Source organism: Maylandia zebra, linkage group LG7 (assembly GCF_041146795.1).
Source record: "Maylandia zebra isolate NMK-2024a linkage group LG7, Mzebra_GT3a, whole genome shotgun sequence".
NCBI lineage: Eukaryota > Metazoa > Chordata > Actinopteri > Cichliformes > Cichlidae > Maylandia > Maylandia zebra.
Window position 1 is genome coordinate 69251140 of NC_135173.1, and position 24636 is coordinate 69275775.

The following is a 24636-nucleotide window of genomic DNA, read 5'->3' on the forward strand; positions in this document are numbered from 1 at the left end:
CTTCTTCTGAAATATAAGAACCTCTCATGGTTTTAATGGCACTTTGGATTTCCTTACTTTCTGTTCCACTTCCAAACCCAAATAGATGCTGACAAGCTGACACTGTAACATGGAAGAGGGAAAGACGTTGGAAAGGACTACTACAAATAAACCTAATGCCTAACAATGAAAAGTGTAAAATAAGAACAATAATAATAATAATAATAAAGATAAAAGATTAAGTAACACGTTTTTAGTATTTTATTTATTCCAAATGATCATCCAGATGTCTGTGACGTGTGATGACAAACACCATAATGGAAGGCCTTAGTCATCACATGCTTAAACTCATCATATATTTTTGCATATGCTGAACAGGCAGTCAGACATGCTGTAACTGTGGGGTAGAAAACAGCATGAACACCATACGGCAGGGGTCTCAAACTCCAGTCCTCGAGGGCATGGAAAAGTTGCATGACACTGGCCCTTGAGGACTGGAGTTTGAGACCCCTGTCATATGGAATATGACAGGTGTGGTTGAACTGCATGAAGACTCTGAAGTTTCTCTTCTCTTCTGGCAGGACAGGAATGTGGCCTTGTCCTGTGAGCCACTGTAAGGATGTACTTAGAGTAGAACTGGACTGTCACCGGCCTCAGGCTCTTCACCCTTTTCAAAGACAAAGCAGTCATTTAGATAAAATATTAGATATTCTTTACCTGTAAATGCACAAAGTCAATTTAGAAATGTAATTATTGTCAAGAGTGAACAAGCACTGGTAGTGTAATCTACAGCTGTGGCCAAACGTTTAGAGAATGAGAAGTGTTGTTTGCTTATTTACAAAGTTTGCTGTTTCAGTGATAGTGTCACGGGCTGCGACGGCAGACCGTGGGGGAATGTGGGAAAGGAGGACCCAGGCACGGAGCTCAAGTTACAAGCAGTGCGTTTATTTACAGTGTGGTAGAAAGCAACAATGAATCCCAGTGTTTTCCCCAGACTCCCGTGTCGTGTCCTCCTAGTGCTCTCTGCTCCCGTGTCAGCACCCCCCGGTGCTCGCTGCTCTCCAAGCCTTCCACGCTCCTCCTGTGGGAAACAATAGCGGCAGCTGTCAGGACACTCAGTAATGGCAGGCATACACTTTGTGACAAAGCCTAGACTGGGTAACTAACGTGGCGTCCCAAGCAATGATCCCGCGTCAGTGGGAGCTCCAAGACTCTCTTAAGTAGCTCCCCCGACGAGGCCTGACCAGCAGCAGGTGTGTGGCTTTGGGTGTGGCCAGTCCCCTAGCAGGGCCACACCCCGCAGGCCTGACGGCACCTATAAACAAGTACTCAGACACACAGCCACCCACACACACACACACACACATATGTACAAGCACAGAGAAGGGGAAGCAACACCAAAAATACTTAATAATAACAACACAGGTCCATGACTGCCCAGGGGTCCTGGGTCGCCCAGTCTCAGGACCCTGACAGATAGTTGTATATCATATTATATCACTTCAAACAGAGGTGACCCAGTAATGCTGCACTAATGAATTAGACTAACTATTCACTTTAGCTAAAGTTATTAAGTTAGCTAAAGAGTTGGGATGCTGTGTAAGACATAAATAAAGCTAAAATACAAAGGTTTGGACACCGTTTTGCATGTTTCCCTACTGTAGGGGTCTCTGCAAGCATACAGAGGGGGTACTCTGAGAGGGTCCAAGATGACAACTTTGGAATTCTACTAGAAACAGTCGATCATATTTGTTGTCAAAGCTGAATTCAGGGCAAACTACGCTAAATTACCGTTTTTAGCTAACAGCTACAATAAGCATAAAAGTTACCGTACGGCTATCATTTGTTAACATGACGCTTGTTCTTATACATGTAGTACATTTATTACCAACCTGAGAGTTTATCCGCTGGTCATTCGACATGACGAATGACTTCTGAAGTCTTAATTCAGCTCAAGACGCTGTAGATTCCCGTCGGTAACACTTTCGGTCCGCTAGTAAAACGTAGTTCTATTAATCTGCGCTTGAACCAGAACCGGATGTAAGTTCCAAAAAACTGAATTTTGGAACTGAAACTGAAATGATTCGAGAGCTGAATTTTTAAAGGATAAAATGCAGTTTCAAAGCAAATCAATTCATTTTCAAAATATAAAATTCAATTTCAATTTAGTGATGATCATTTTCAAACCATAAATTCAATTTCAAATTAGACTAATTCAAATTTAGTTTTCAAAAGCATTTTATTCAAGTTACAATTCAGATTCAATCTGAGCAATTCAAATTCAGTTTCTGATGGCACAGATTTCTGCCCATACATGCAGCCTCTATCTCTCGCCATACTCACTGTTACAAAAGCACGAGTTTAACTAAGCACTTTAGTATGGTTTAACACATTTTTACACACACACACGCACACAAGCATGGGCCCAGACACACACACACACAGGCCCGCGAACAGATGCCATTTTTGGCCATAAAAAAAATCCAACTTTTTTTGGTTTAAAATGAGAAAACTGCTATTGATGATAAAAATTGTATATTTATAATAATTAAATAATTTTTGAATTATTGAATTGATGAGTTATGAAATATAATAATAATATTAATGTAATATTGTTTATTAATATCATATTTTTATGGCTACCCTTTGTTTTATTACTTCCTAGGTCATAAATCACAACCCCCTTATATCGTTTGACATAAGGAGGTTAATATCCCTCCTCACCCGTCCCAACCCGAGAATTACCACAATCACCACACCACAGATTCAGTTTGTATTTTCTCCAGGATTTCACACAACCCTGGAAAAACGAATTAATACATTATGGGCTTGGATTGACAATATCATGAATGAAACATGCTTTATTTGGAAGCAGCCCACCCCCTCCCTTTTCGACAGGTTGTGTGTGAGACACAGCTGCACGCAGGCGCACCGAGGGCTCTCGCGCTCACTTTTCCGCGTATATGTGTGTGATAGAATTCAGAAAACACATCAGTGCAAATTATAAGTGTATAGCATGATGTCTGGTGTTTTTGTGTTTGTTGGTTTGTTTTTATTTTGTTTTATTTTGCAAGCTGGTTATTAGACGCCCCTCTGCTCCCTGTGCAGCAAGCAGCAGGTGCTCCTCGCAATGCAATCCCCAAAAAGCACTGGCATGACGTCAGGGTAGCATGGGTGTGAGCAACTTTTTTTCTCTATGCCCGTGATTACTGTGTTTCTTCACAAACAAACAAAAATCAGAAGACTTTGTGTGTGTGTGTGTGTGTGTGTGTGTGTGTGTGTGTGTGATAGACAGACTGTTTCCAGGAAATCAGGATGTGGGAGTCTCTTTGGGAGAACACAGTTCCTACATCTGTTTCTTTGTGTGTGTCTTGTAACTAATGTGGGAGGAGCCATTAACAAACAGCTGGAGCAGAGAGCTGATCACTGAAAACAGATTCAGACAGAGAGACAGACAGAGCTGTATCAGAGAGAGGTGGGACGCCGAAGACAGAAAAATGTCTTTTTTTGATTTCTGGAGCAGCACGAAGGAGAGAGGCGCGCTGCTGAGGAGAGCCAATCAGCTGAGGCTGAATCCTTCACAGCTGTAAGTCTGATTTAAACTGGTTTTCAGTGAAACGTGTGGGACAGTGATAGACTTTGGTTCACAAACCTGCAGCAGTAGAAGGACACGCACATGTTCGAGCACAGACTGCTCAGATTTCTGCAGAAAACTCTGAACAAAATAAAACAGAAAGAGAGGAGTAGCTGTCCTTTGTGTGGGGCCTGCAGGTGCAGGTCTATTTACCACTGATCGTTAGGGATGGGTACCGGTAATGGCACCGGTTCTGACATAAACGGTAGTAACCAGACCGAAAAGCAGCGCACATTTCGGTGTTTATTTCGGTGCTTTTTCGCCCCATGAGATGTCACACACTTTGGATTCTAGCCAATCATTTTACCTTTCCAAGGATAGTAGGCGGGTCCAGGTACGTACGTTCTTTTAGAGCAGAGCTACAGATTAAAAATGCCCAAGGCGAAGTGGTCAATAGTCTGGCTGTACTTCACAGCAAAAGATGCAAACTCAGCAGCCTGCAACAAGTGCTTTAAGGTGATAATGTGCAAAGGAGGTAACACCTCGAATCTGATGAAACACCTGGCGGCGCATAGCGCTTTTAAAAAAGCCGAGAAATGCACCATATTTGATAGCTTGCTGCGAGACCTCACACCGAGCACATCTACTGCGGGTGTGGTGCCTGTTATCGGACCCGGAGTTAGCAACATCCCCCAAAAACCCGAAGAGCAGAGTCCTGGCCCCTAGCCCTGCCAGTGTAGCAGAAATGATGAGGATGATGATGGCAGCAGCAGCCGTTCTTCTCTGCGTTATTAAACGTTATTAAATTAATGCATGTAAGGTGAACTAGCAACTAACATGAGAGGTTTTTGGACAAAGTGTGTGTTCTCCATTCTTTAAGCACCGGTTTGAGCACCGTTTAAGCACCGGCACCGTTTCAAAAGTACCGCTTTGGGACTGGTATCGGATAAAACCTAAACGATACCCATCCCTACTGATCGTACGGTATCACTGCGATTTGACCTTTTATCTTGTTTACTGGCTCTTCTCTCTCATACCTCCAAGCTATACAAAGTGCTACAGCCAGGATGTTAACACGTTTTAGTAAGCGAGCCCACATTACTGCTATTATAAAGCCGCTTGCTTTCTTCGATCGCAGACTCAGTATTTATTAGTTTTTCCTTGTACCCAGTTGAGTAATCCGAGTACAAGGTACATAATCTTATTGACAAAACAAAGGCAGAGTGTAGAGTCTACAAGAAAAGGATATCATATAGAGCCGGCTCCACAAACAACATGCACAGTCACCTGAGAACTGTCCACCCATCAGTGCAATGGGAAGATAAAACGCAGTCAGTTGAGTGTGACATTAATATTTCTGAATGCCAACGTTTCCCTTAATTAAAGATCTGGGCGTTCTCTCCCCCCCCACCCCCTTTTTTTTCTCCATAATTTATTGCGTTGTGGTTTGCAGTTTTTTTGTGTTGTTTCACTTTAAATTTGTTCAAAAGGAAAAAGCTGAAAATTTAAGAAGTTAAAAGTTGAAATGTATGAAATGTAAATAGTTGTTTTTGTATTTTATAATTTATTTATTACATTATATGTGGAGTGAATAAATAAAAGTATATTTACAGTGGCCCCTAGAGACAAAGCACGTACACACTCCAAAACACAACGGAAGTGCTCCAGGATGCTATGGGCCGTGTTGAGCTTTTGTTACCTAGTGGCTACACAAGCCAGCGAGTACCAACAATCGAATTGGGTGTGTGGTAGTAACAGGTAAATTAAGTTCTTCTTCAATTATATATATATATATATATATATATATATATATATATATATATATATATAAACACCCAGCACGCCCCTGCGGGTGGTTTATCCTTCAAGCTCGGGTCCTCTACCAGAGGCCTGGGAGCTTGAGGGTCCTGCGCAGTATCTTAGCTGTTCCCAGGACTGCGCTCTTCTGGACAGAGATCTCCAATGTTGTTCCCGGGATCTGCTGGAGCCACTCGCCTAGCTTGGGAGTCACCGCACCTAGTGCTCCGATTACCACGGGGACCACCGTTACCTTCACCCTCCACATCCTCTCGAGCTCTTCTCTGAGCCCTTGGTATTTCTCCAGCTTCTCGTGTTCCTTCTTCCTGATGTTGCTGTCATTGGGAACTGCTACATCGATCACTACGGCCGTCTTCTTCTGTTTGTCTACCACCACTATGTCCGGTTGGTTAGCCACCACCATTTTGTCCATCTGTATCTGGAAGTCCCACAGGATCTTAGCTCGGTCATTCTCCACCACCCTTGGGGGCATCTCCCATTTTGAGCTCAGGACTTCCAGGTTATACTCGGCACAGATGTTCCTGTACACTATGCCGGCCACTTGGTTATGGCGTTCCATGTATGCCTTGCCTGCTAGCATCTTGCATCCTGCTGTTACAGTGGGGCAAAAAAGTATTTAGTCAGCCACCGATTGTGCAAGTTCCCCCACCTAAAATGATGACAGAGGTCAGTAATAAGTACTTATTTTCCACCCTAATTTACGAATAAATTCTTTACAAATCCTACCATGTGGATTCATGGATTTTTTTTTCACATTCTGTCTCTCACAGTTGAAGTGTACCTCTGGTGCAAATTACTGACCTCTGTCATCATTTTAAGTGGGGGAACTTGCACAATCGGTGGCTGACTACATACTTTTTTGCCCCACTGTATATATATATATATATATATGATTGTTTGTGTATTAATACAAAAACAATAGACATGCATTCGATTGTGTAATTTAAATGATCTAGGTAGCTCTGTTTTGGAAGTTCAGTTAGAAATGTGTTTTGGAGTTTTTACGTGCTTTGGAATTTCTAAGTGCTTTGGAGTTTGTACGTGTTTCGTCTCTAGCGGCCCCCATAAATATTTATATATAAACATACATAAAGAAAACCAAGTTTTTTTACATTACTAATTCCTTTTGTGCATAATTTTATATTATTGTTAATAATAAATTAATTAAAGCAACAAAACAACCTGAAGAGCTGGTTGGGAGCCGAAAGGGCCGGTTCTCTAAAAAGAGCCGAAAATCCCATCACTATTAGCAAGCAGTTTGCTGACTGTAGCGTGGGAGATGGGTGGTCTCGTAGGGTGTCTTGCATTGAAATCTGCTGCAATGACCCGGTTACTGCATTCACCAGATATCAACACAATTTCGATCCGCTCCTCACGTGTTAACCTCTTCAACATGTCAATGGCTGTGAACAAAGAGAAACTTGTAAATAACTCATGAAAGAATAAAGTTACGTTGAAACCAAGCACACCATTGTTTTTCTTGTGACATTACCAGTAAGTTTGATGTGTCACATGGCCCTCTTCCTATAGAGATTGACAGACCACATGACTTTCACGCATTGCATGCCGTGAACTCGTGGCAAAACAATCCAAGTACCTGCATCAAATGCAAGCATTTGCAGCACCGCAAAACGTTCATTCTTCGGTTCCAATAAATTCTTGCTTTGTCTTTGCCCCCCAAAAAGGTATGTACAAAACGAAGGAGAACAATGCCGGTCTGTACAAAGACAGACTTGATGAAAAGTCAAAGAAAAGATACGAGGAAAAAAATCAAACCAGTGAAAGGGTCAGACCCTCACGAGCACACAGAGGGACAAAATACGTTAGCGTGCTGCCCAACTTCACCACGCTCATATTTATAATCATACGGTTCTTGGAGTGAGTGCATACACTCGTGAAGTTTAGTAACTTCAGGTCACTGCAACAAGCCCAGGTACAGTTTACCGACGGATGGGTACAGGACCTTGAAATGCACCGTGTAGAAAGTAAAGACCATCGTACGTATCATAAGTTTACCAGTCTCACAAATCGTCTTCATAAATACACATTCGTTAACCGTTTATTAATATAACCTTTGAGCTCAAGGGTAATTAATTAGTAGTGGAAATAATTTCTCGTAGCGTCACAGAAATGTAGCAGTGACAATAATATTGTATGCTGTAATCGTACTGGGCAATTAGTAAGTAAGTAAGTAAAATTTTATTTATATAGCACATTTCTTGATAAAAGATCACAAAGTGCTTTACAAGGTATAGGAACAGATTAAAAAGACAAAGTACAGTCAAAAGTTAACAAAATGCAATTTTAAAAAGATGTGTTTTTAGCTGTTTTTTAAAAGTAATCAGTGAATCAGCAGATCTTAAGTTCTGAGGAAGAGAATTCCACAGTCTGGTGGCCACAGTAGCAAAAGCTCGATCACCCCTAGTTTTCAGTCTCGTATACTGAATAACAAGTAATCCCTGACCACAAGACCTCAGAGACCTACTAGGGGCATAGGGCTGTAAAAGTTCAATGATGTATGATGGTGCTTGTTCTTGAAGAGCCTTAAATGTCAGAACCAGAATCTTAAAGTGGACTCTGAATTCGATAGGGAGCCAGTGTAACTGTATAAGCAACGGTGTTATATGTGAGTATTTCGATGTTTTCGTCAGAAGCCTTGCTGCAGCATTTTGGACAGTCTGCAGACGCTCCAGGGAACTTTTGTTTAGACATGTGAACAGTGAATTGCAATAGTCCAGTCGTGATGAAATAAAAGCATGAATAACAATCTCCAGTTCAGTATGAGATATTATGGGGCTCAATTTAGAAATATTTCTTAAATGATAGAAGCAAGACCGAACCAGAGATTTGACGTGAATATCCAATGTAAGAGCAGGATCGAAGGTTATCCCTAGGTTCCTGATAGATGGTTTCACAATGTTGAAAGGGGACCAAGAGCATTCATTATGCTGGGTACATGTCTGTCTGGAGCACATAAAAGGACTTCAGTTTTATTTTCATTTAGTTGGAGGAAATTGTCGGCCATCCAATCTTTGATGGTTTCCAAACACACATTTAAAATCCGCAGCTTAGAAGCATCTTCAGGTTTAAAAGATATATAGAGTTGGATGTCGTCTGCGTAGCAGTGGTAACAAATATCCTCAAAAGGGCTCAAAATATGCTGGAGAGGAAGTAAATAAATTAAAAACAATAATGGCCCCAGCACAGAGCCTTGTGGCACACCAAAGGACAGGGACGTAGAAGATGACCTGTACTTAGAAACTGCCACAGAAGAGTATCGTTCACAAAGATACGAGGAGAACCACTCTAAGGCAGACCCAGATACACCGACCCAGTATTTCAGCCTATCAAGCAAAATATAATGGTCAACGGTGTCAAAGGCCGACGTGAGATCCAACATTAAGAGAACAGAACACTTACCTGCATCGTTTTGCATCAGAATGTCATTGGAAACTCTAAGAAGGGCTGTTTCAGTAGAATGAGCTTTACGAAAGCCAGACTGAAATTTGTCAAAGATATTATATTTGTCTAAAACTTCTGTAAGCTGCTTAGCCACAATCTTCTCTAAAATCTTAGCAATTAACGGTATTTTTGAGATCGGTCTGTAGTTGCTAGTGAGAGATGGGTCCAGCATAGGCTTTTTTAACAGGGGGTATATAACAGCAGTTTTAAAATAAGCAGGGACTTTGTCAGATCCCAAAGAGGTGTTAATTATAGTGAGCATACAGGGACCAATAGAGTAAAAGACATTTTTGAATAACGATGCGGGTAAAATGTCGAGTGAACAAGAGGATACTTTTGTTGCACTAACTATTTTTCCCAGCTCGGATAGTGAAACAGGTAAAAATCTTTCTAAAACAACAGGCCGAACTGGCGTGGGAACTGACAGTGCAGATGCTGATGGGGACAATTTTTTCCTTATATTGCTAATTTTTTCTAAAAAGAAAGCAAGAAATGTTTCACAGTCTTCAGCAGAAGAAATAATGGCAGCAGGTGGAGCAGGAGTAATGATATCAGTAATAGTATCAAATAAGACCTTAGGATTACCTCTGCTCTTTGCAACCAACTGAGAAAAGTAAGCAGCCCTTGCATCTCTAATAGCATTGTTAAAAGAGGCTAAAAGATCCTTTAAATAAAGGAGATGAACATTTAAATGAGTTTTCCTCCATAACCACTCAGCTTTACGACAATTATGTTTTATAGAGCGGATGTTGTCATTTAGCCAAGGTAGGGACTTGGAAACAGGCACAGGTCTCATTTTAACCGGACAGATTTCATCTAAGATCGAAAGACAATGATGATTAAATAGATCTGTTGAGAAATCAACACCGTTTTGTGGGGATAGTGTTAAATTAAAAGCATCTGAGAACTTCTGCGCTGTGGAGGAATTTATAATGCGCGACATAACTGCCCGGTGAACAGGAGACATAGGCTCATGAAAAGACATGTTAAAAAGAATACAATAATGGTCAGAGATAAAAATGTCCTTAGAACAAATACAATCAATATTCAAACCCAAGGTAAAGACAAGGTCCAGTGTGTGACCTTTGTTATGTGTGGGGCCGGACACATGCTGGATAAAATGAAAAGAATCCATAATGTTGATAAAACCCCTGGCAAAGAGGTCGGACTCATCATCAACATGTATATTAAAATCCCCCACTAAAAGCAATTTGGACAACCTCATAGTAGAGGACAGGAAGTCGCTAAACTCCGCTAAAAACAAGCTGTTTGGGCCGGGTGGACGATACACCACAGCACAGTAAAAAGGATCCTTACTGCCGATTTTAATGAGCTGCAATTCAAAAGAAAGAAAGTGTCCAACTTTCACTGAACGGCAGTTGAAACGGCTCTGAAATGCCACCGCGAGACCTCCTCCACGACCAGATCCCCGAGGCTGGCTGATGACAGAAAAGCCATTTGGGCACATTTCAATAAGAGACGAATAGTCCAAGCCCTGCTGCCAGGTCTCGGTCAGAAGCAGGAAGTCCAGATTTTTAGAAGCAATAAAATCGTTAAGCACAAACGATTTATTAGTCAAAGATCGGGCATTAAAGAGCGCCATAGTCAGCGGGGTGAGAGCATCATTATTGGGAGAAGCTCGAGTTAAAGGACGTAAATACTCGAGATTAGAGCCTTCACGTTCGTATATTCCACTCACCGAGGGGATGAAAAGCGAGTCAGCAGGAGAGTCTGGATGAACCCTTCTGAGGTAGCACGGTCTCGGAGAGCCAGGCCCTGTATATCCAAGCAGGGCCGTGGAGAACAAATTCCTCTCTATGGAGCTGTTTTGAGCGTAAGTAACAGAGCACGCACGACATCGCTTTCCAATCAGCCCCCGTCGCCAGAAAAGCCTAAGCTTCACCTGGATACCTGATCTCCTTCCTCTTCTTCTCCGTGATCTACGGGGAACGCTGAGAACGCTGGCCGAGGATCCAGCCACTGGCGGTAGATGGAAAGTGCCAAAGGAGTGCGGGGAAAAGTGCGGAGAATGGAAAGTGCCAAAGGAGGAGGACGATGAAACATCTTGGGCCATCATTGAAGATCGGATTGATAACAGCGTCAAAGGATCATAAACCAAGGCAGCCAGATACAAATAAAAAACAGCAGAGTAGAGAAAAAAAACACGACGATAGAACGTGACAAACTGCACCTGGCAGCGGCGAAGACAAACACAGGCGCCATCATACCGGAAGTGCTGATACAAAACAACTGTTTTATCCTGTGAATAAAAGTATATGTTTTTGTCACTGTACCATGGTAATAACAGAAGCGAAACACAATATTGTGTCAGGAAAATTCACTATTTATGCACAATAAACAAAGGAGCATAGCACGACAATTTCTGTTCAGCGCCAGACTTGCTTGTAACCTATATCACCAATTATGTTAAGAAAAATGACGCATTAACTACAACAGCAGACTGACCTTTGTGGAAATGCTTGGAGCAGACTAACCTGTGAGCTGGAGTGTTCTGGGACGTTATATTTGGTCTTTGAATGGCTGCAATCCAGTCGCCTCTTTGTTACTTCGGAAACATGGCTCGAACAATTTCTCTTCAACGACGTAATCCGATAACAACCGATCTCTTTACCCGTCGGCTTCCCGTGGCTGTCATGCGACCGGCTATTGCAGTTAATAATACAACAGCTTCTTGACATTTTTGTGTTTCTTTTTATCGCTGTGTGACTGATTTCAATTGAAAGCCTGCGTGCGCTAGTACCTCTTGCCACGAGTTCCCAGAATTCCTTGCGGTTTTACCCCTGAGTGACGTCACATTTTCAATCTCTATTGAAGAAACAAAAGTTGTATCCAAGATGGCCGATTTCTAAATGGCCACCATGGTCACCACCCATCTTGAGGAGTTTGCCCCCTCACATATACTAATGTGCCACAAACAGGACTTTAATAATGGATTGGATTTATATAGCGCTTTTCAAGGCACCCAAAGCGCTTTACAATGCCACTATTCATTCACTCTCGCATTCACACACTGGTGGAGGCAGCTACGGTTGTAGCCACAGCAGCCCTGGGGCAGACTGACAGAAGCGAGGCTGCCATATCGTGCCATCGGCCCCTCTGGCCAACACCAGTAGGCAAGTAGGGTAAAGTGTCTTGCCCAAGGACACAACGACCAGGACAGAGAGCCCGGGGATCGAACTGGCGACCTTCTGGTTACAGATACGCTTCCCAACCCCCTGAGCCACAGTCGCAATATCACCAACCATTCCCATGTTATTACGCTGTATCCATATAAATGGCCCACCCTGTACACACGCAGTTACTGTCCCTCCATTTACAAAGGCAGAGGCGTCACGGTGTGATTATTTTACGTGTAGTTTTCCTGTGTAATAATATTCAACATTGCTATCAATACATTTTTCAAAAATTGCCTCTCTGTGCCAAATGGGTTTAAAAACATAAAAAACTGGGATACTGTTTGTCTGTGATTTAGACGGGGGGAACAAATCGTGGCAGGATCAGCCTGATATTATTTGTATCCCGCTGTAACTTTACTGTATAAAGAGCAAACATCTCCAACATGTCAGGAGTAGTTAGTCACTACAACAAGTGTTTGTGAACTAAAAATCAATAATGTTGTATACTGTTTGTCCATGATTTGAACAGCCCAGCGCTGCTCCAGACGAAGGGAAAACCAATTCTGCAGGGAGACCTACCTCGGCACTTGTGCAGGTGAAGCCGAAGGGCAGATTTGCTTCACCATATTTTCTAGTCTTTGGCTTAGAATGAAGTTGGTTTGGAAACATATTCAGCGATGCTTCATCTCCTGCTTTGCGTTTGTGTTGGCGCCCCGTGTTAACAGTGTCCAAGTGGTTTTTTTTTGGATTTTTCCCCTTTTCATACCACGTCCCCCCTGCAATGGCTCTGCGCCACCCCCCCCCCCCCCCCCCCCCCCCCTAGGGGGCGGGCCCCGCAATTTGGGAAGCTCTGCACTAACCAGATCCAGTAGAGACTCTAGCATGAAGAGTTGGACACCACCAGATCCTCACAGGATTCACACCAGCTGGTTAGGGAAGCTAACTGCAAATGGATTAGACACACCTGCAATGACTAACTGAAGCCGGATAGTCTTGATCCCCGAGGATCCCCAGGACAGACTGGTCCCATCCAATTGTAAGCCAATAACCTGGCTTAGTACCACTTGGAAGCTTCTGTCAGGCGTCAGAGCAGCTAAGATGACCAGGCAAATAGCTCAATACATAAGAGGAGCAACAACAGGGATTGGCAGAAACACCAGAAGCACGAAACACCAGCTACAGTTGCTCAAGACTGCAAGACCAGACTTACTAACCTTAATCCCTAGAACTTCACAAGATCAACAGGACCCCAAGAGCCTTCATCAGGAACTCAGTTGAGATGTGGCGGACAACACTAGAGGCCAACTTCAAGCCCGTAGCACAAGTCACCATCAAGTGTGGGATCTACCAAGGAGATGCTCTGTCCCCACTGCTGTTCTGCATAGGCCTGAACCCCCTCAGTGAGACCATTGACAAGACTGGCTACGGATACCGACTACGGAGTGACGCAGTCGTCAGCCACCTCCTGTACATGGATGACATTAAGCTGTATGGAGAAAGCTGGATTGGAGAAATATAGTCAGATGATAACAAAGAGAGGGAAGGTACTCAGAACTGAGGGGATTGAACTACCAGAAGGCAACATTGCAGACATTGAGGACACCTACAATTACCTGGGTATCCCAAAGGCAAACGGGAACCATGAAGAGGCTGCTAGGAAAGCTGCAACCACCAAGTGCCTGTAGAGATGAGGTAAGTCCTGAGGAGTCAACTAAATGGAAAATCAACACCTACACCCTGCTGGTGATCAGATAACCTCCTGGGATAACAAGCTGGGCAAATGAGTAGATAGAAGCCAATGACATCAAGAAAAGGACGTTTCTGCTAAAAGTTAGCAGAAAGAAACTAAAAGTTAGTTTCAAGTGCTTGCTCATACGGTGTTATGTGATTTTTGGGTTTTCTCTCCAATATTGGAGGTCTTTAGGTTATATTAAATTTCAGTTCTTTGTATTCTTGAACGGCCAAGAAAGACACGGCTCAAAGTGGTCAAACTCAAAAAATGATCATTAATTTTACATATTCCGGAATATGGAGACCTGAACACACGAACACACAAGCTCAGGTCTGAAGCACAAACAGAAAGCCTAGTCATTTATATAGACGTCACACACACTTTAAGCTTCGATCAAAGACTCTGCTTAGTTTCACTTTCTGGCTGCAGGTCCTATTTTCTCTGCAAAAGCATGCAGTTTCCTGTCAGTACTTTGTGGCACAGACTGTACTCAGAGTTGGGCCTTTTATATAAAACAATATAATCAGCAAATACGCATTCAGATTATTATATATTTAAATCTCAACAGTTACAATATAAAGCACCTTTAGGTGAGTGTTGTATAGCAGCGGTCCCCAACCTGTTTTTCACCACGGACCGGTTTATGCCCGACAATATTTTCACGGACCGGCCTTTAAGGTGTCGCGGATAAATACAACAAAATAAAACTAGTACTGAAAAAAAGAAGATTTATTCATAACACACGTGGAAAGACCCAGGAAAACCGAGTTAACAATAAAAACTATAACAAAATAACGCTGAAAACCGATAAAAACCCTGAAAACCAGACATTTCACACCTGAGCCTCAACTCTCGCGGCCCGGTACCAAACGACTCACGGACCGGACCCGGCTCTGGAGGACTCGGGGGTCCATGAGCAGTTTTGACTGTTGTTGTTGTTATTATTATTATTATTATTATCGTTATTATTTGGTGATGTGTGTGTTTTTCTGCAAAATGCTGTGTTATTCTGTGTTTCACTCATTATATGTATAGGCAGGGTGTGGGTGTGTACATGTGTGTGTGTCTGGAGGATGGAAGACAGCCACCTGCAGGCCTCGTCTGGGGAGCTACTTAGGAGAGTGTTGGAGCTCTCACCGACGCGGGATCATTGCGTTGTCATCCCAAGTTAGTGTGTGGCAGTGTATAAGAGCGCAGTTCGTATATGCCCGTGGGGGTCAGTGTTGACGGCTGTTTCTGTGGTTTTCCTGCAGGTGGAAGAGTGGACCAGAAAGGCAGCACGCACGGGTGTGCGGAAGCACGACAGCGGGGAGCACGAGCACAGACGTCGGAGGGGAGCACACACACAGGAGTCAAGGGAGCAACGGGGATTTATTGTGTTTACAGCTTTCACTGTAAATAAAGTGCACTGTTTGCATCGCAGAAACCTGCGTTTTGGGTCCTCATTCCCCACATCCCCACGGTCTGCCAGCCAGACCGTGACAGAATTGGTGTTATTTAAATAAAATTGAACCGAATAACACTGAGAAATCTGATAATGATTAATAACAGCCCTACAGACAGCTGCACCTCTGTAAGTGGCTTCAAGGAAACCAAACCAAAACCTCTCTTCCCTACAGAAACCTGTTGCTAGGCAACAGCGAGGTTCGACCACTTCTCCAGGATGAGAGAATGGCGTCTCTGCTGCCACCTGTAGGTATGGAGGTTTTCAGATGCTTCACAGCAGTCTCAAAGGAGGTGGTCCAACAACGACACGAAGCTGAGGTAAAGGAGCGAAAGGCGTGGAAGCACCAAAAGGTACCGATCAACTTTCAGGAATCAGTGATAGATAATCAATCAGTAAAATTAATACTGCTGATAAGTTGCATGAGGGGAAGCTCTTCTGTGTAACTCAGGCAAGTGAGAAAAACCTGACCAAACCTGCTCGTCACCTGGAGACTGGGAAGTCCCTCCCTTTCATCTATGGTGCCCCCCCCCCTCAGCTTCTCTGCACCCCATTGGAGGATCTGGATCCCTTCTACCAATCACAGAAGGTCTCTGATCCCCTGGTCTCTCTGATGTGTCTGTCCATCTGACCTGTCTTTCTCTGTCTTTCTTGGACCCGTCTCCCTCTGACCTTCTCTCTGTGACCAGTCATGTCCACCCTAGCTGGAAAACTCAAAAACTTATTTTATTGTTGTTGTCTGTTGTCCTCCTGGGCCTTACTCTGGGTTTCTGAATTCTCCAACTTTGTATGAGATTTTTGTGATCTTCATGTCTCTGTCTGATCGTTTTAGGTTAACATCAATGATTTTTAGCTCGTCAATGTGCCTAGTCGACCCATTCAGAGTAATGATTTATTATAAGAGTTTCAATCAGGATCTGGAGTGCATCACAGCACAGAAAAAGAATAGTGAAGGTTACAAATGATCTTCTTATGGCCTCTAACAGTGGACTCATCTCTGTGCTTGTCCTGTCAGATCTCATTGCACCATTCAATACTGCTGAGCACAATATTTTACTACAGAGATTAGAACACATTAAAGGTACTGCACTGGAGTGGTTTGAAACATATCTGTGTCAAACAATAGTTTGTTCATGTAAACTTGGAGCCTTCTTCACACATATAAGTTTTTCGTGGACTTCCACTGGCTTCTGTGCTGGAACCAATTTTATTTACATTATAAATGCTTCCTTTAGATAATCTTAGTAAAGCATCCGTTTTCACTGCTATGCAGCTGATACGCACCTTTATTTATTCATGAAGCCAGATGATACAAATCAAATTTTGTCCTTCAGTGCACATATTAAACAACTATGTAGGACTGCTTTCTTGCATTTTTGCTATGTCTCTAAATTTAGAAACATCCTGAGTGAAAAACTAGTTCCTGCATTACTTCTAGGCTGGACTACTGTAAAAAGAAAAAGAATGCTTCAGACCCTTCCCATTTAAATAACGTCCATTTCAAATTTGCCTTTCCTAGCCAAAATTCATGAAATGATAGTGGCTGCACAGGTTCATAGACACCTCACTGGAAATTACTTGTTTCAGTCCGGCGTCCGTTCTTTTCATAGTACAGGAACAGCTCTAGTAAAAATCCCTACTGATCTTCTGCTTGCAGCTGACTCTGGACTCATCTCCATCCTCATTCTCCTTGACCTTGCAGTAGCTTTTGATACTATTTCCCACCGCATCCTTCTTTATAGATTAACATCTATTAGGATCAGTGGTACAGCACTCGCCTAGTTGACCTTGTATCTCTCTGGCTACTCACAGTTTGTTCAGTTACTCACAGATCAGTATCTACTCCAGTTAACTCCGGTGTTCCCCAAGGCTCTGTCCTGGGTCCTTTTTATTATCTATCTCCTACCCCTAGGTAATATTTTCAGAAAATATAACATCCAGTTTCACTGCTACGCAGATGACACCCAGCTCTACCGGTCCTCCAAACCCACAACTACTCTCCCACCCACATCAGTTTCTGACTGTTTAAGTGAAATCAAGGTCTGGTTTACCCACAACTCTCTTAAAATCAATGGCAATAATGGCACTCCTTGGTGGCTTCTTGTCCGGGCCTGGAGCCTGGGGCTCGCTCGGGCCACTTCGGAGGTGGGGTGCCCCCGGCCTCTCGGCCTGGGGCTCGGTCACTCTGGCGCAGCTGGCTGCCGGCGGAGCTCACGGGCGCGTCACTGCAACTCCCCCTGGCTTCTGCTCCGCGGCTGCTGAGTGAGCCCTCATCTGGGACTCTCCTCAGCTCTTTCAGTGGCGCGGCTGCCCCTCTGTTGGTCTTCCTTGGTCTCTTGTGTTCTGGGGGCCTCTGGATGTCTGGAGTTTTGATCTCCTCCATACCTGCTTCATGCCCTGGAGGACGGGGCTGTGGCCCCCCCACACCCTCTAGCAGATCATTACATGAAGGAACCTTTTAAAAAAAACAAGCGCGTCCATGCTCACAGGTGTACACACGGGTGATCACACCCACAAACTACACCCTTTTTGGCTCCTACCTCAAAGCACACTGTGTTCTGTTGATCTTATGTGCTGCACAATAATGTTTAACATTTAGTATTTACTGTCATATTCCCATATATCATTGTGATGTTGTTTGTTGTATTGCTCTCATTTTCTTGTTTTCTTTTTCTTTCTCAACAGGTGATCCAGGTGGTTGATATATGTATTTTTTGTCTGCTTATTTAGTTGTTTTTTGTTTTTTTGCCCTCTATCCCCGTCCCTCTTGTCCGCTGTTTTTCTTTCCCTCTTCCTTTCTCCCTTTTCTTTTCCTCATTCAAGTCTGTCCCGTATCTAGCAAGTGAAAATAAAAAATAAAATAAACAATGAAAGGTGAATCAAATAGACCATTACGGCAAGGCTGGGATGGTCAATTTGGTAAAGTAAATCCGTTGGGCATCTTTCTTCGCCTTTAGACAACAATTTTGATGCAAAAGAGCCAAACGGGACAGGCAAAAAAGAAAAAAAAATTAATTAATTAATGGCAATAAAACAGAATTAATTCTAATAGGCACCAAATCAAAACTGACTAAAGTTCCAACCAGATGTCTTTCATTATCCATTAATAACTGTTTTGTCACACCCTCCCCTCAGGTTAAGAGTCTTGGTGTCATCCTCGATAGCACTCTTTCCTTCACAGCACATATAATATTTTCATCTCCGTAATATTAAACGCCTTCATCCCTCACTCACTCCAAACAGTACCGTCATACTTGTCAATGCTCTTTTCACATCTCTTTCAGATTACTTTAATTCTCTTCTCTATGGTCCACCTCCATAAATTGCATTTAGTTCAAATTACAGCTGCTCGTATTGTATCCAGAACTAGATCCACTGAACATATAACAGCTGTTCTTAAACAGCTCCATTGGCTCCGGGTTCACCTCCGTGCCAATTTCAAGATCCTGCTTCTTACTTTCAAAGCCCTTCATAACCTCGCTCCATATTTATCTGATCTTCTCCACACATACTCACCCCCTCGTACACTCTGCTCTTCTTCAGCTTCCCTTCTGTCTGTTCCACCTGCTCGTCTGACTACCATGGGACTCAGAGCCTTTAGTTGTTCTGTCCTGAGACTTTGGCCACACTTCCACCAGATCTCCAGACCACAAACCGTCTCTTCACTTTTAAATACTTTCTTAAAATTATTTATTCAGCACTGCATACCCTTCATTATGACTCCGTCTTAGTGCATTTTTACTTTGATTTGACTTTTATACTTTCATCTTTATTGTTTCCCTGTTAAATCCAGAATTCAAAATCCTGCTAGTCACAAAAAAGGTCTTGACTCATCTATCTCTGATCTGTCTGTCCCTCACCTCCTTTCTGTCCCTTATTTGTCTGTCTCTCATCCATCTCTCTGTCTCTTACTTGTCTGTCCTTCACCTGTCTGTCTCTCACCTATCTGTCCCTCACCCGTCTGTCTCTCACCCGTCTGTCTCTCACCTATCTGTCCCTCACCCGTCTGTCTCTCACCTGTCTGTCCCTCACCTGTCTGTCTCTCACCTGTCTCTCTGCAGACCTTCATGGTTCTCAGTAAAGGAAACATCATTAACAGGTTTAGTGCTGACTCGTCTTGTTACCTGCTGAGTCCATTCAACCCGTTGAGGACCATCGCCATCAAGACCCTTCTTCATCCATATCCTTTATGATGTCATAGTGTCAGGAGCCTCTGTGTGGTCAGGTTTTAGCTCTCTGGATCAGGTGAGCTGAGTTTTCCCTGAACTCTCACACATTCTTCAGTATATTCATCCTACTGGCGATCCTGGGCTTCGGTGTTCTGGAGTTCAAATTTCCTGTGGTGAAGTAAGATACACACACACACACACACACACACACACACACACACACACACACACACACACACACACACAGATCTTTCATCTGGAGCAGAAAAACACGACTAAGTGATGAACAGGGCTGTTGATGGCAGCATCGATGAGTCACAGCATGAGAATGGTTTTAAAGTCTAAATCCATGCTAAGGCTCAAAGACAAAGAGCCAGTCTGTCCTCAGTCTGTCCTCAGTCTGTCCTCAGTCTGACAGCAGCAGCACACACAGGTCTGTAAAGGTCAAACTGACTTTGCTCGCTGTTGTCGAGACAGGAAATGCTCAGAGTGTTCTGATATGTGAACAGATTTGTCATACAGACAATTAAGAGACGGCTTAAAGGGCCTGTTGTGATGTTTCTCCATCGAGACAGCTTTTGTGTGACTCGTCCATTTAGGAGAGATCTGCGGTGGAAGTGTTTGCCTCCTCTTCAGTATAATGGAAGCACTTTTACTGTCTTGGGCTGGCTGTAGCTCAGGAGTTAGAGCCAACTCAAACTAACTAACTGAAAGTTTGGCGGTTCAGTCCCTGGCTACTCCAGTCTGCATGCCAAAGTATCCTTTGGAAAGAACCCTGAGCTGGTGTGAAAGCTCTCAATCAATCAATCAATCAATCAATCAATCAATCAATCAATCAATCAATCAATCAATCAATCAATCAATCAATCAAGGCTTTATTCGCCACACACAGGTTGCCCTGCAGTGAAATGGGATCCCCCCCTCCCCGACCTTACACACACAACACAGACATCACATGGGGATACAGGTCAGAGATCGGTAGCGTTACAGAAAAACACTGAAATGTACACTACAATGGGAAAGTACAAGAGTAAAAAAAGAGACCTCTACTCATGCTGGGCTCCTGGGAGGACAGCATGAGAACAGGAAACAAAAAAACTCCTCTGCACAGAAAGCACATAAATGTCCACAGCACAACATTATGGAGCATGTGACAAGCCACAGGGTTGAGTAGGGGGTGAGGAGTAATCCGAAGCAAACACAGCAGCCATCCTGCCCTGCGCTATTATTCCAGCGCGGGCCCAGACCCGCCATGTTCTCCAGGAGGGAACAAGCATCGGAGGCGTTTGGAAAGGGAGGGGGGATGAGTGTGTGCATATCAGTGTTGATGTATGTGTGTGCGTGTCCAGAGTTTAGCTGAGACAGTGTCCTTCACCCTGCCAGGCTAAGTAAACAGTCTTCCAGCCAACCCAGATGGCCTTGCATGGAATAGAAGGAACAGACTCAAGACAGTCGTTATCAGGGTGTTTTTGTTCGGCTCCAGCCTTGAGCCGACATCTGGCGCCGAAGGGACAGCTGCATTATGATGGTGATTTTTCTTTTATGCGGACAACTCATGAGAATTTCAAAGCTGTTCTTTAACACTCCGACACTGGTCTCTCAATCTCCCGTTGCAGAGCCGCGAGCTTCTCCATGATGTTATCAAACTTGCGCTCCGTGGTCTTGTCAATTCTTGTGCTCAAGGAGCAGATTCTGAGACCTCACGACCGCAGAGAGCTGCTCCAAGATGTGATCTAACTTTCACTCAGAGGTCTTATTCTGAGTATTCATGGCAGCCATAAGATTCTCCAAGCTCTTAACCGTGCTGCACTCAGTGAGCCCATTCTGAGACGTCGCGCCTCGTCCCATTGTTTCAATCCCAGCGGGCAGCCTTGGGGGGGTTTGAACAGCCGGTTCCACTTTCTTAATTCTCCAGGGCACTCGGGCTCTCCCGAGCCCAAACTTCTCTGGTGTGAAAGCTCTCTGTCTCACGTTTATGTGAACAGGTACGTGTACATGGCAATCTTCGTGTTTGAGGCTCTGGTGAAAGTCGTGGCAAGAGGCTTCTGTGTGGGACGCTTCACCTTCCTCAGAGATCCCTGGAACTGGCTGGACATCATCATCATCAGCACCCTGTAAGGCTCAATAACACACCTCACACTCTCACACAGACTGTATGTACAGCCATGAATCTGCATTCTTTCTAATGACCAGCAGGGGGCAACTTCAGGTTGCACAAACAAAATTCAGTGTAATCTGTTTTAGATTTATTGGAAAACGGCTGACATGAAGTTGGTGAGACTTATTTCTCTGCCGTGATTCTCCGACACGTACAGTTATTGGAAAAGAAAGTTTTCACAGGACGATCCTGAGAAAAAAACAAGTCCAGCCTTATTGCCTTCATGGGAGTTAAGAGGGTAAGCAGCAGCCAGGTGCTCCTAATCGAGCCAGACTGATTAGTCATACAGAAAATGATCACATCAAGCTGTTGCTGCTGAAGGTGTCTCTCCAAGCTCATTGATGAGGTACAATTAGGACTGCTTATACTGTGAGTTTGTTAATGGAAGAGCTCCTCTTTGTTCACTTCTTTAACCTCCTAGGACCTGGCGTCCACGTGTGGACATCACATTTTGGGTTATTTAGACCGAAATACTCAATTTCGCTCTGCAACGGCCTGATATCCACTCACGAGGACATTATACGCCTACTGTTCTACTGAAATTTTAAACAAATATCCTCATATGTGGCTTTCATTTTTCTTAGAAACAAAAATTAGGTAAAAAAATAATAATCTGGTAATTCTTTATTGTTACATTCATCAGGTCCCAATATGCCCAAATATCAAAGAGAAATTAAAAATGCATGCCGAGGAAGAGTTCGGATCTTAGGGGGTTAATGTTGGTTACAGATTAACGTGATCCAAAAAACAGGAAACAGTATAAAAGAGCTTTCACAATAAGAGCCTCTCAGTCCTGAATAACAAGGCTCACTGCAGCTCAGAAAATACTCAAGAAATGTGATCCACCGATTGAATCCACTCAATGCTGGACGTGACCTTTACAGTTACACCAACACAGTTCTTGTCAGTGTGGTCTCATATCCATAGATCCATGTCCGTGCAAATAAGGTGGGCTTTTTCCAGCTGCAAAGATGAAAATTATCTTTTTGCTGCTTTCACCACCACATCCATCCATCCAGTTTTCTTCTGCTTATCTGAAGCTGGGTTGCAGGGACAGCAGCCTAAGCAGAAAAGCCGAGATCTCTCCACGATGTCCTGGGTCTGCCCCGGGGCCGTTCCTTTGTTATTACCCTTATATTTCGAGTTTAGTTGTTCCTTGGTTCAGGCACTGAAACTCCCTGTTTAGGTCTGGGACTCTTTCAGTGTTTGAATCCAGGATGACATCAAACACTGTCCCAGCAAACTGACCACAGAGACTCTTGATGTTTCTTAAGGCTTGGTAACAAGCTAACCTCCTGTAGCTGAACGCTCGCTGTGCTGCTCTGCTTTCCTGTGTAGCTTTCCTGTGTACGTCTCCTCTACCTTTGTCACTGATAAAGGTTTTAGATTTATATTAGGACACTAACTGTCACGTCCTCATCACCGGCTTTGCTTCTGTATGTTCTGCTCGACACACTTTGGCTTTTTCCTGCTCGGCTGTAAATGTGTCTTTATGTTTTACAGCTGCTTTAATCACTGCTTCATGATGATGATGATGATGAAGGTGGTGATGATGACTCTGTGTCTCAGATTGGTGTCACAGTTCGTAGATTTGGGGAAGTTTGCTGTGCTGATGACGATTTCTCTGCTGCTGAAGATCTTCACATGCAGCCGAGGTGTGTGTGTAGGTGTGTGTGTCTGTGTGTGTGTGTGCGCGTGTGTGCGTGCGTGTCTGTGTGTGTGTGTCTGTGTGTGTGTGTCTGTGTGTGTGTGTGCGTGTCTGTGTGTGTGTGTCTGTGTGTGTGTGTGCGTGTCTGTGTGTGTGTGTCTGTGTGTGTGTGTCTGTGTGTGTGTGTCTGTGTGCGTGTCTGTGTGTGTGTGTCTGTGTGTGTGTCTGTGTGTGCGTGCGTGTGTGTGTGTCTGTGTGTGTGTGTCTGTGTGTGTGTGTCTGTGTGTGTGTCTGTGTGTGTGTGTCTGTGTGTGTGTGTCTGTGTGCGTGTCTGTGTGTGTGTGTCTGTGTGCGTGTCTGTGTGTGCGTGCGTGTGTCTGTGTGTGTCTGTGTGTGTCTGTGTGTGTCTGTGCGTGTGTGTGTGTGCGACTTGTATTCACAGCGGGGGCTGTCTTCACAGGTCTGAAGAAGACAGTCGAAGCTCTTGTCCAATCGGTGAAGAGGCTTGGTTGTGTCATCATCCTGACGTTGTTCTGCCTTAGCATCTTGGCTATGATTGGTTTACAGCTCTTCATGGGAACCCTGAAGAACAAATGTGTCATCTGGTCGATGAACACAAACACGACAGAGTTCGATTTCCACATCCACACCACCTCTCCAGGTATGATGGTCGTACCACGTCCTGATTGGCCGGTTAGCCTTTTAAGACAGTCAGATGGCTGACTCGCAGGTCTTCTTCCAACATTACAATGAAAGCAGTGGAAAGAGATCTCATGTGAGATCAGGTGAACCTCTGCGGAAAAGTCTTCAGGTCCAAAAACAGTTTTATTTGTTGTTATCAGATTTTAAAATCACCCGCAACAATGTAGATGCTGAGAATTGCAGCATAAATGTGACCTTGAATCTGTCATTGAGAGTATTTCCTGGCTCAGTGATGTATTAAACATGTCCGTGAAGACAGCTCTGCAGCACAGTCCCTCAGTGCTCGTCCAGGGATGTTATCAGGACCTGGGGCTCTGCGAGAATTGATTAGAAAGTTTAGAAATGTTCAGCTGGCTTTGTAGTGCAGACTTCAGCACCTGTCATCGTTGCCACCCCTGCCCTTAAATTAGAAAGGTGAAACATGATCTGTTTGTACGGTTTGGATGTCTGTCTGCCTTCTAGAAAACTATTACTACATTCCTGGACATCCTGATCCTCTGGTGTGTGGAAACCGGTCAGACACCGAGTAAGTAAACATGAGTCTCTTTCATTCACTGACAGCAACAACAATAAAAACAAACTGTTTTTTATGTGTTCAGGTGCTGTCCAGATGGTTTCACCTGTGTGAAAGCAGGAAGTAACCCAAACTTCGGATACACCAGCTACGACTCGTTTTTCTGGTCTCTGATGTCACTTTTCAGACTCATGATGCACGACTTCTGGGAAGGCCTGATGCAGTTGGTCAGTAACTCACCGATGACCACATGCAGGCTCCTCCCAGTACTCCGGTTGTCTCATCTGTTTCTCTCACCT

At 43.8% G+C, this 24636-nt stretch overlaps 1 protein-coding gene across 1 annotated transcript in view; it reads left to right on the forward strand.

Annotated features, from left to right (window-relative positions):
• The first annotated feature begins 3426 nt into the window (after positions 1-3426).
• Positions 3427-24636, forward strand: part of LOC111501024 (sodium channel protein type 4 subunit alpha B) — a 66975-nt gene continuing 45765 nt past the window's right edge. The window contains exons 1-10 of the mRNA XM_076887005.1: positions 3427-3565; positions 15322-15499; positions 15598-15735; positions 19208-19325; positions 19421-19493; positions 21301-21429; positions 23043-23128; positions 23582-23782; positions 24286-24349; positions 24423-24564. Of these exons, the coding sequence (XP_076743120.1) occupies positions 3477-3565; positions 15322-15499; positions 15598-15735; positions 19208-19325; positions 19421-19493; positions 21301-21429; positions 23043-23128; positions 23582-23782; positions 24286-24349; positions 24423-24564 (1218 nt within the window). The 5' untranslated portion in view covers positions 3427-3476. The remainder of the gene's footprint in view (positions 3566-15321; positions 15500-15597; positions 15736-19207; positions 19326-19420; positions 19494-21300; positions 21430-23042; positions 23129-23581; positions 23783-24285; positions 24350-24422; positions 24565-24636) is intronic.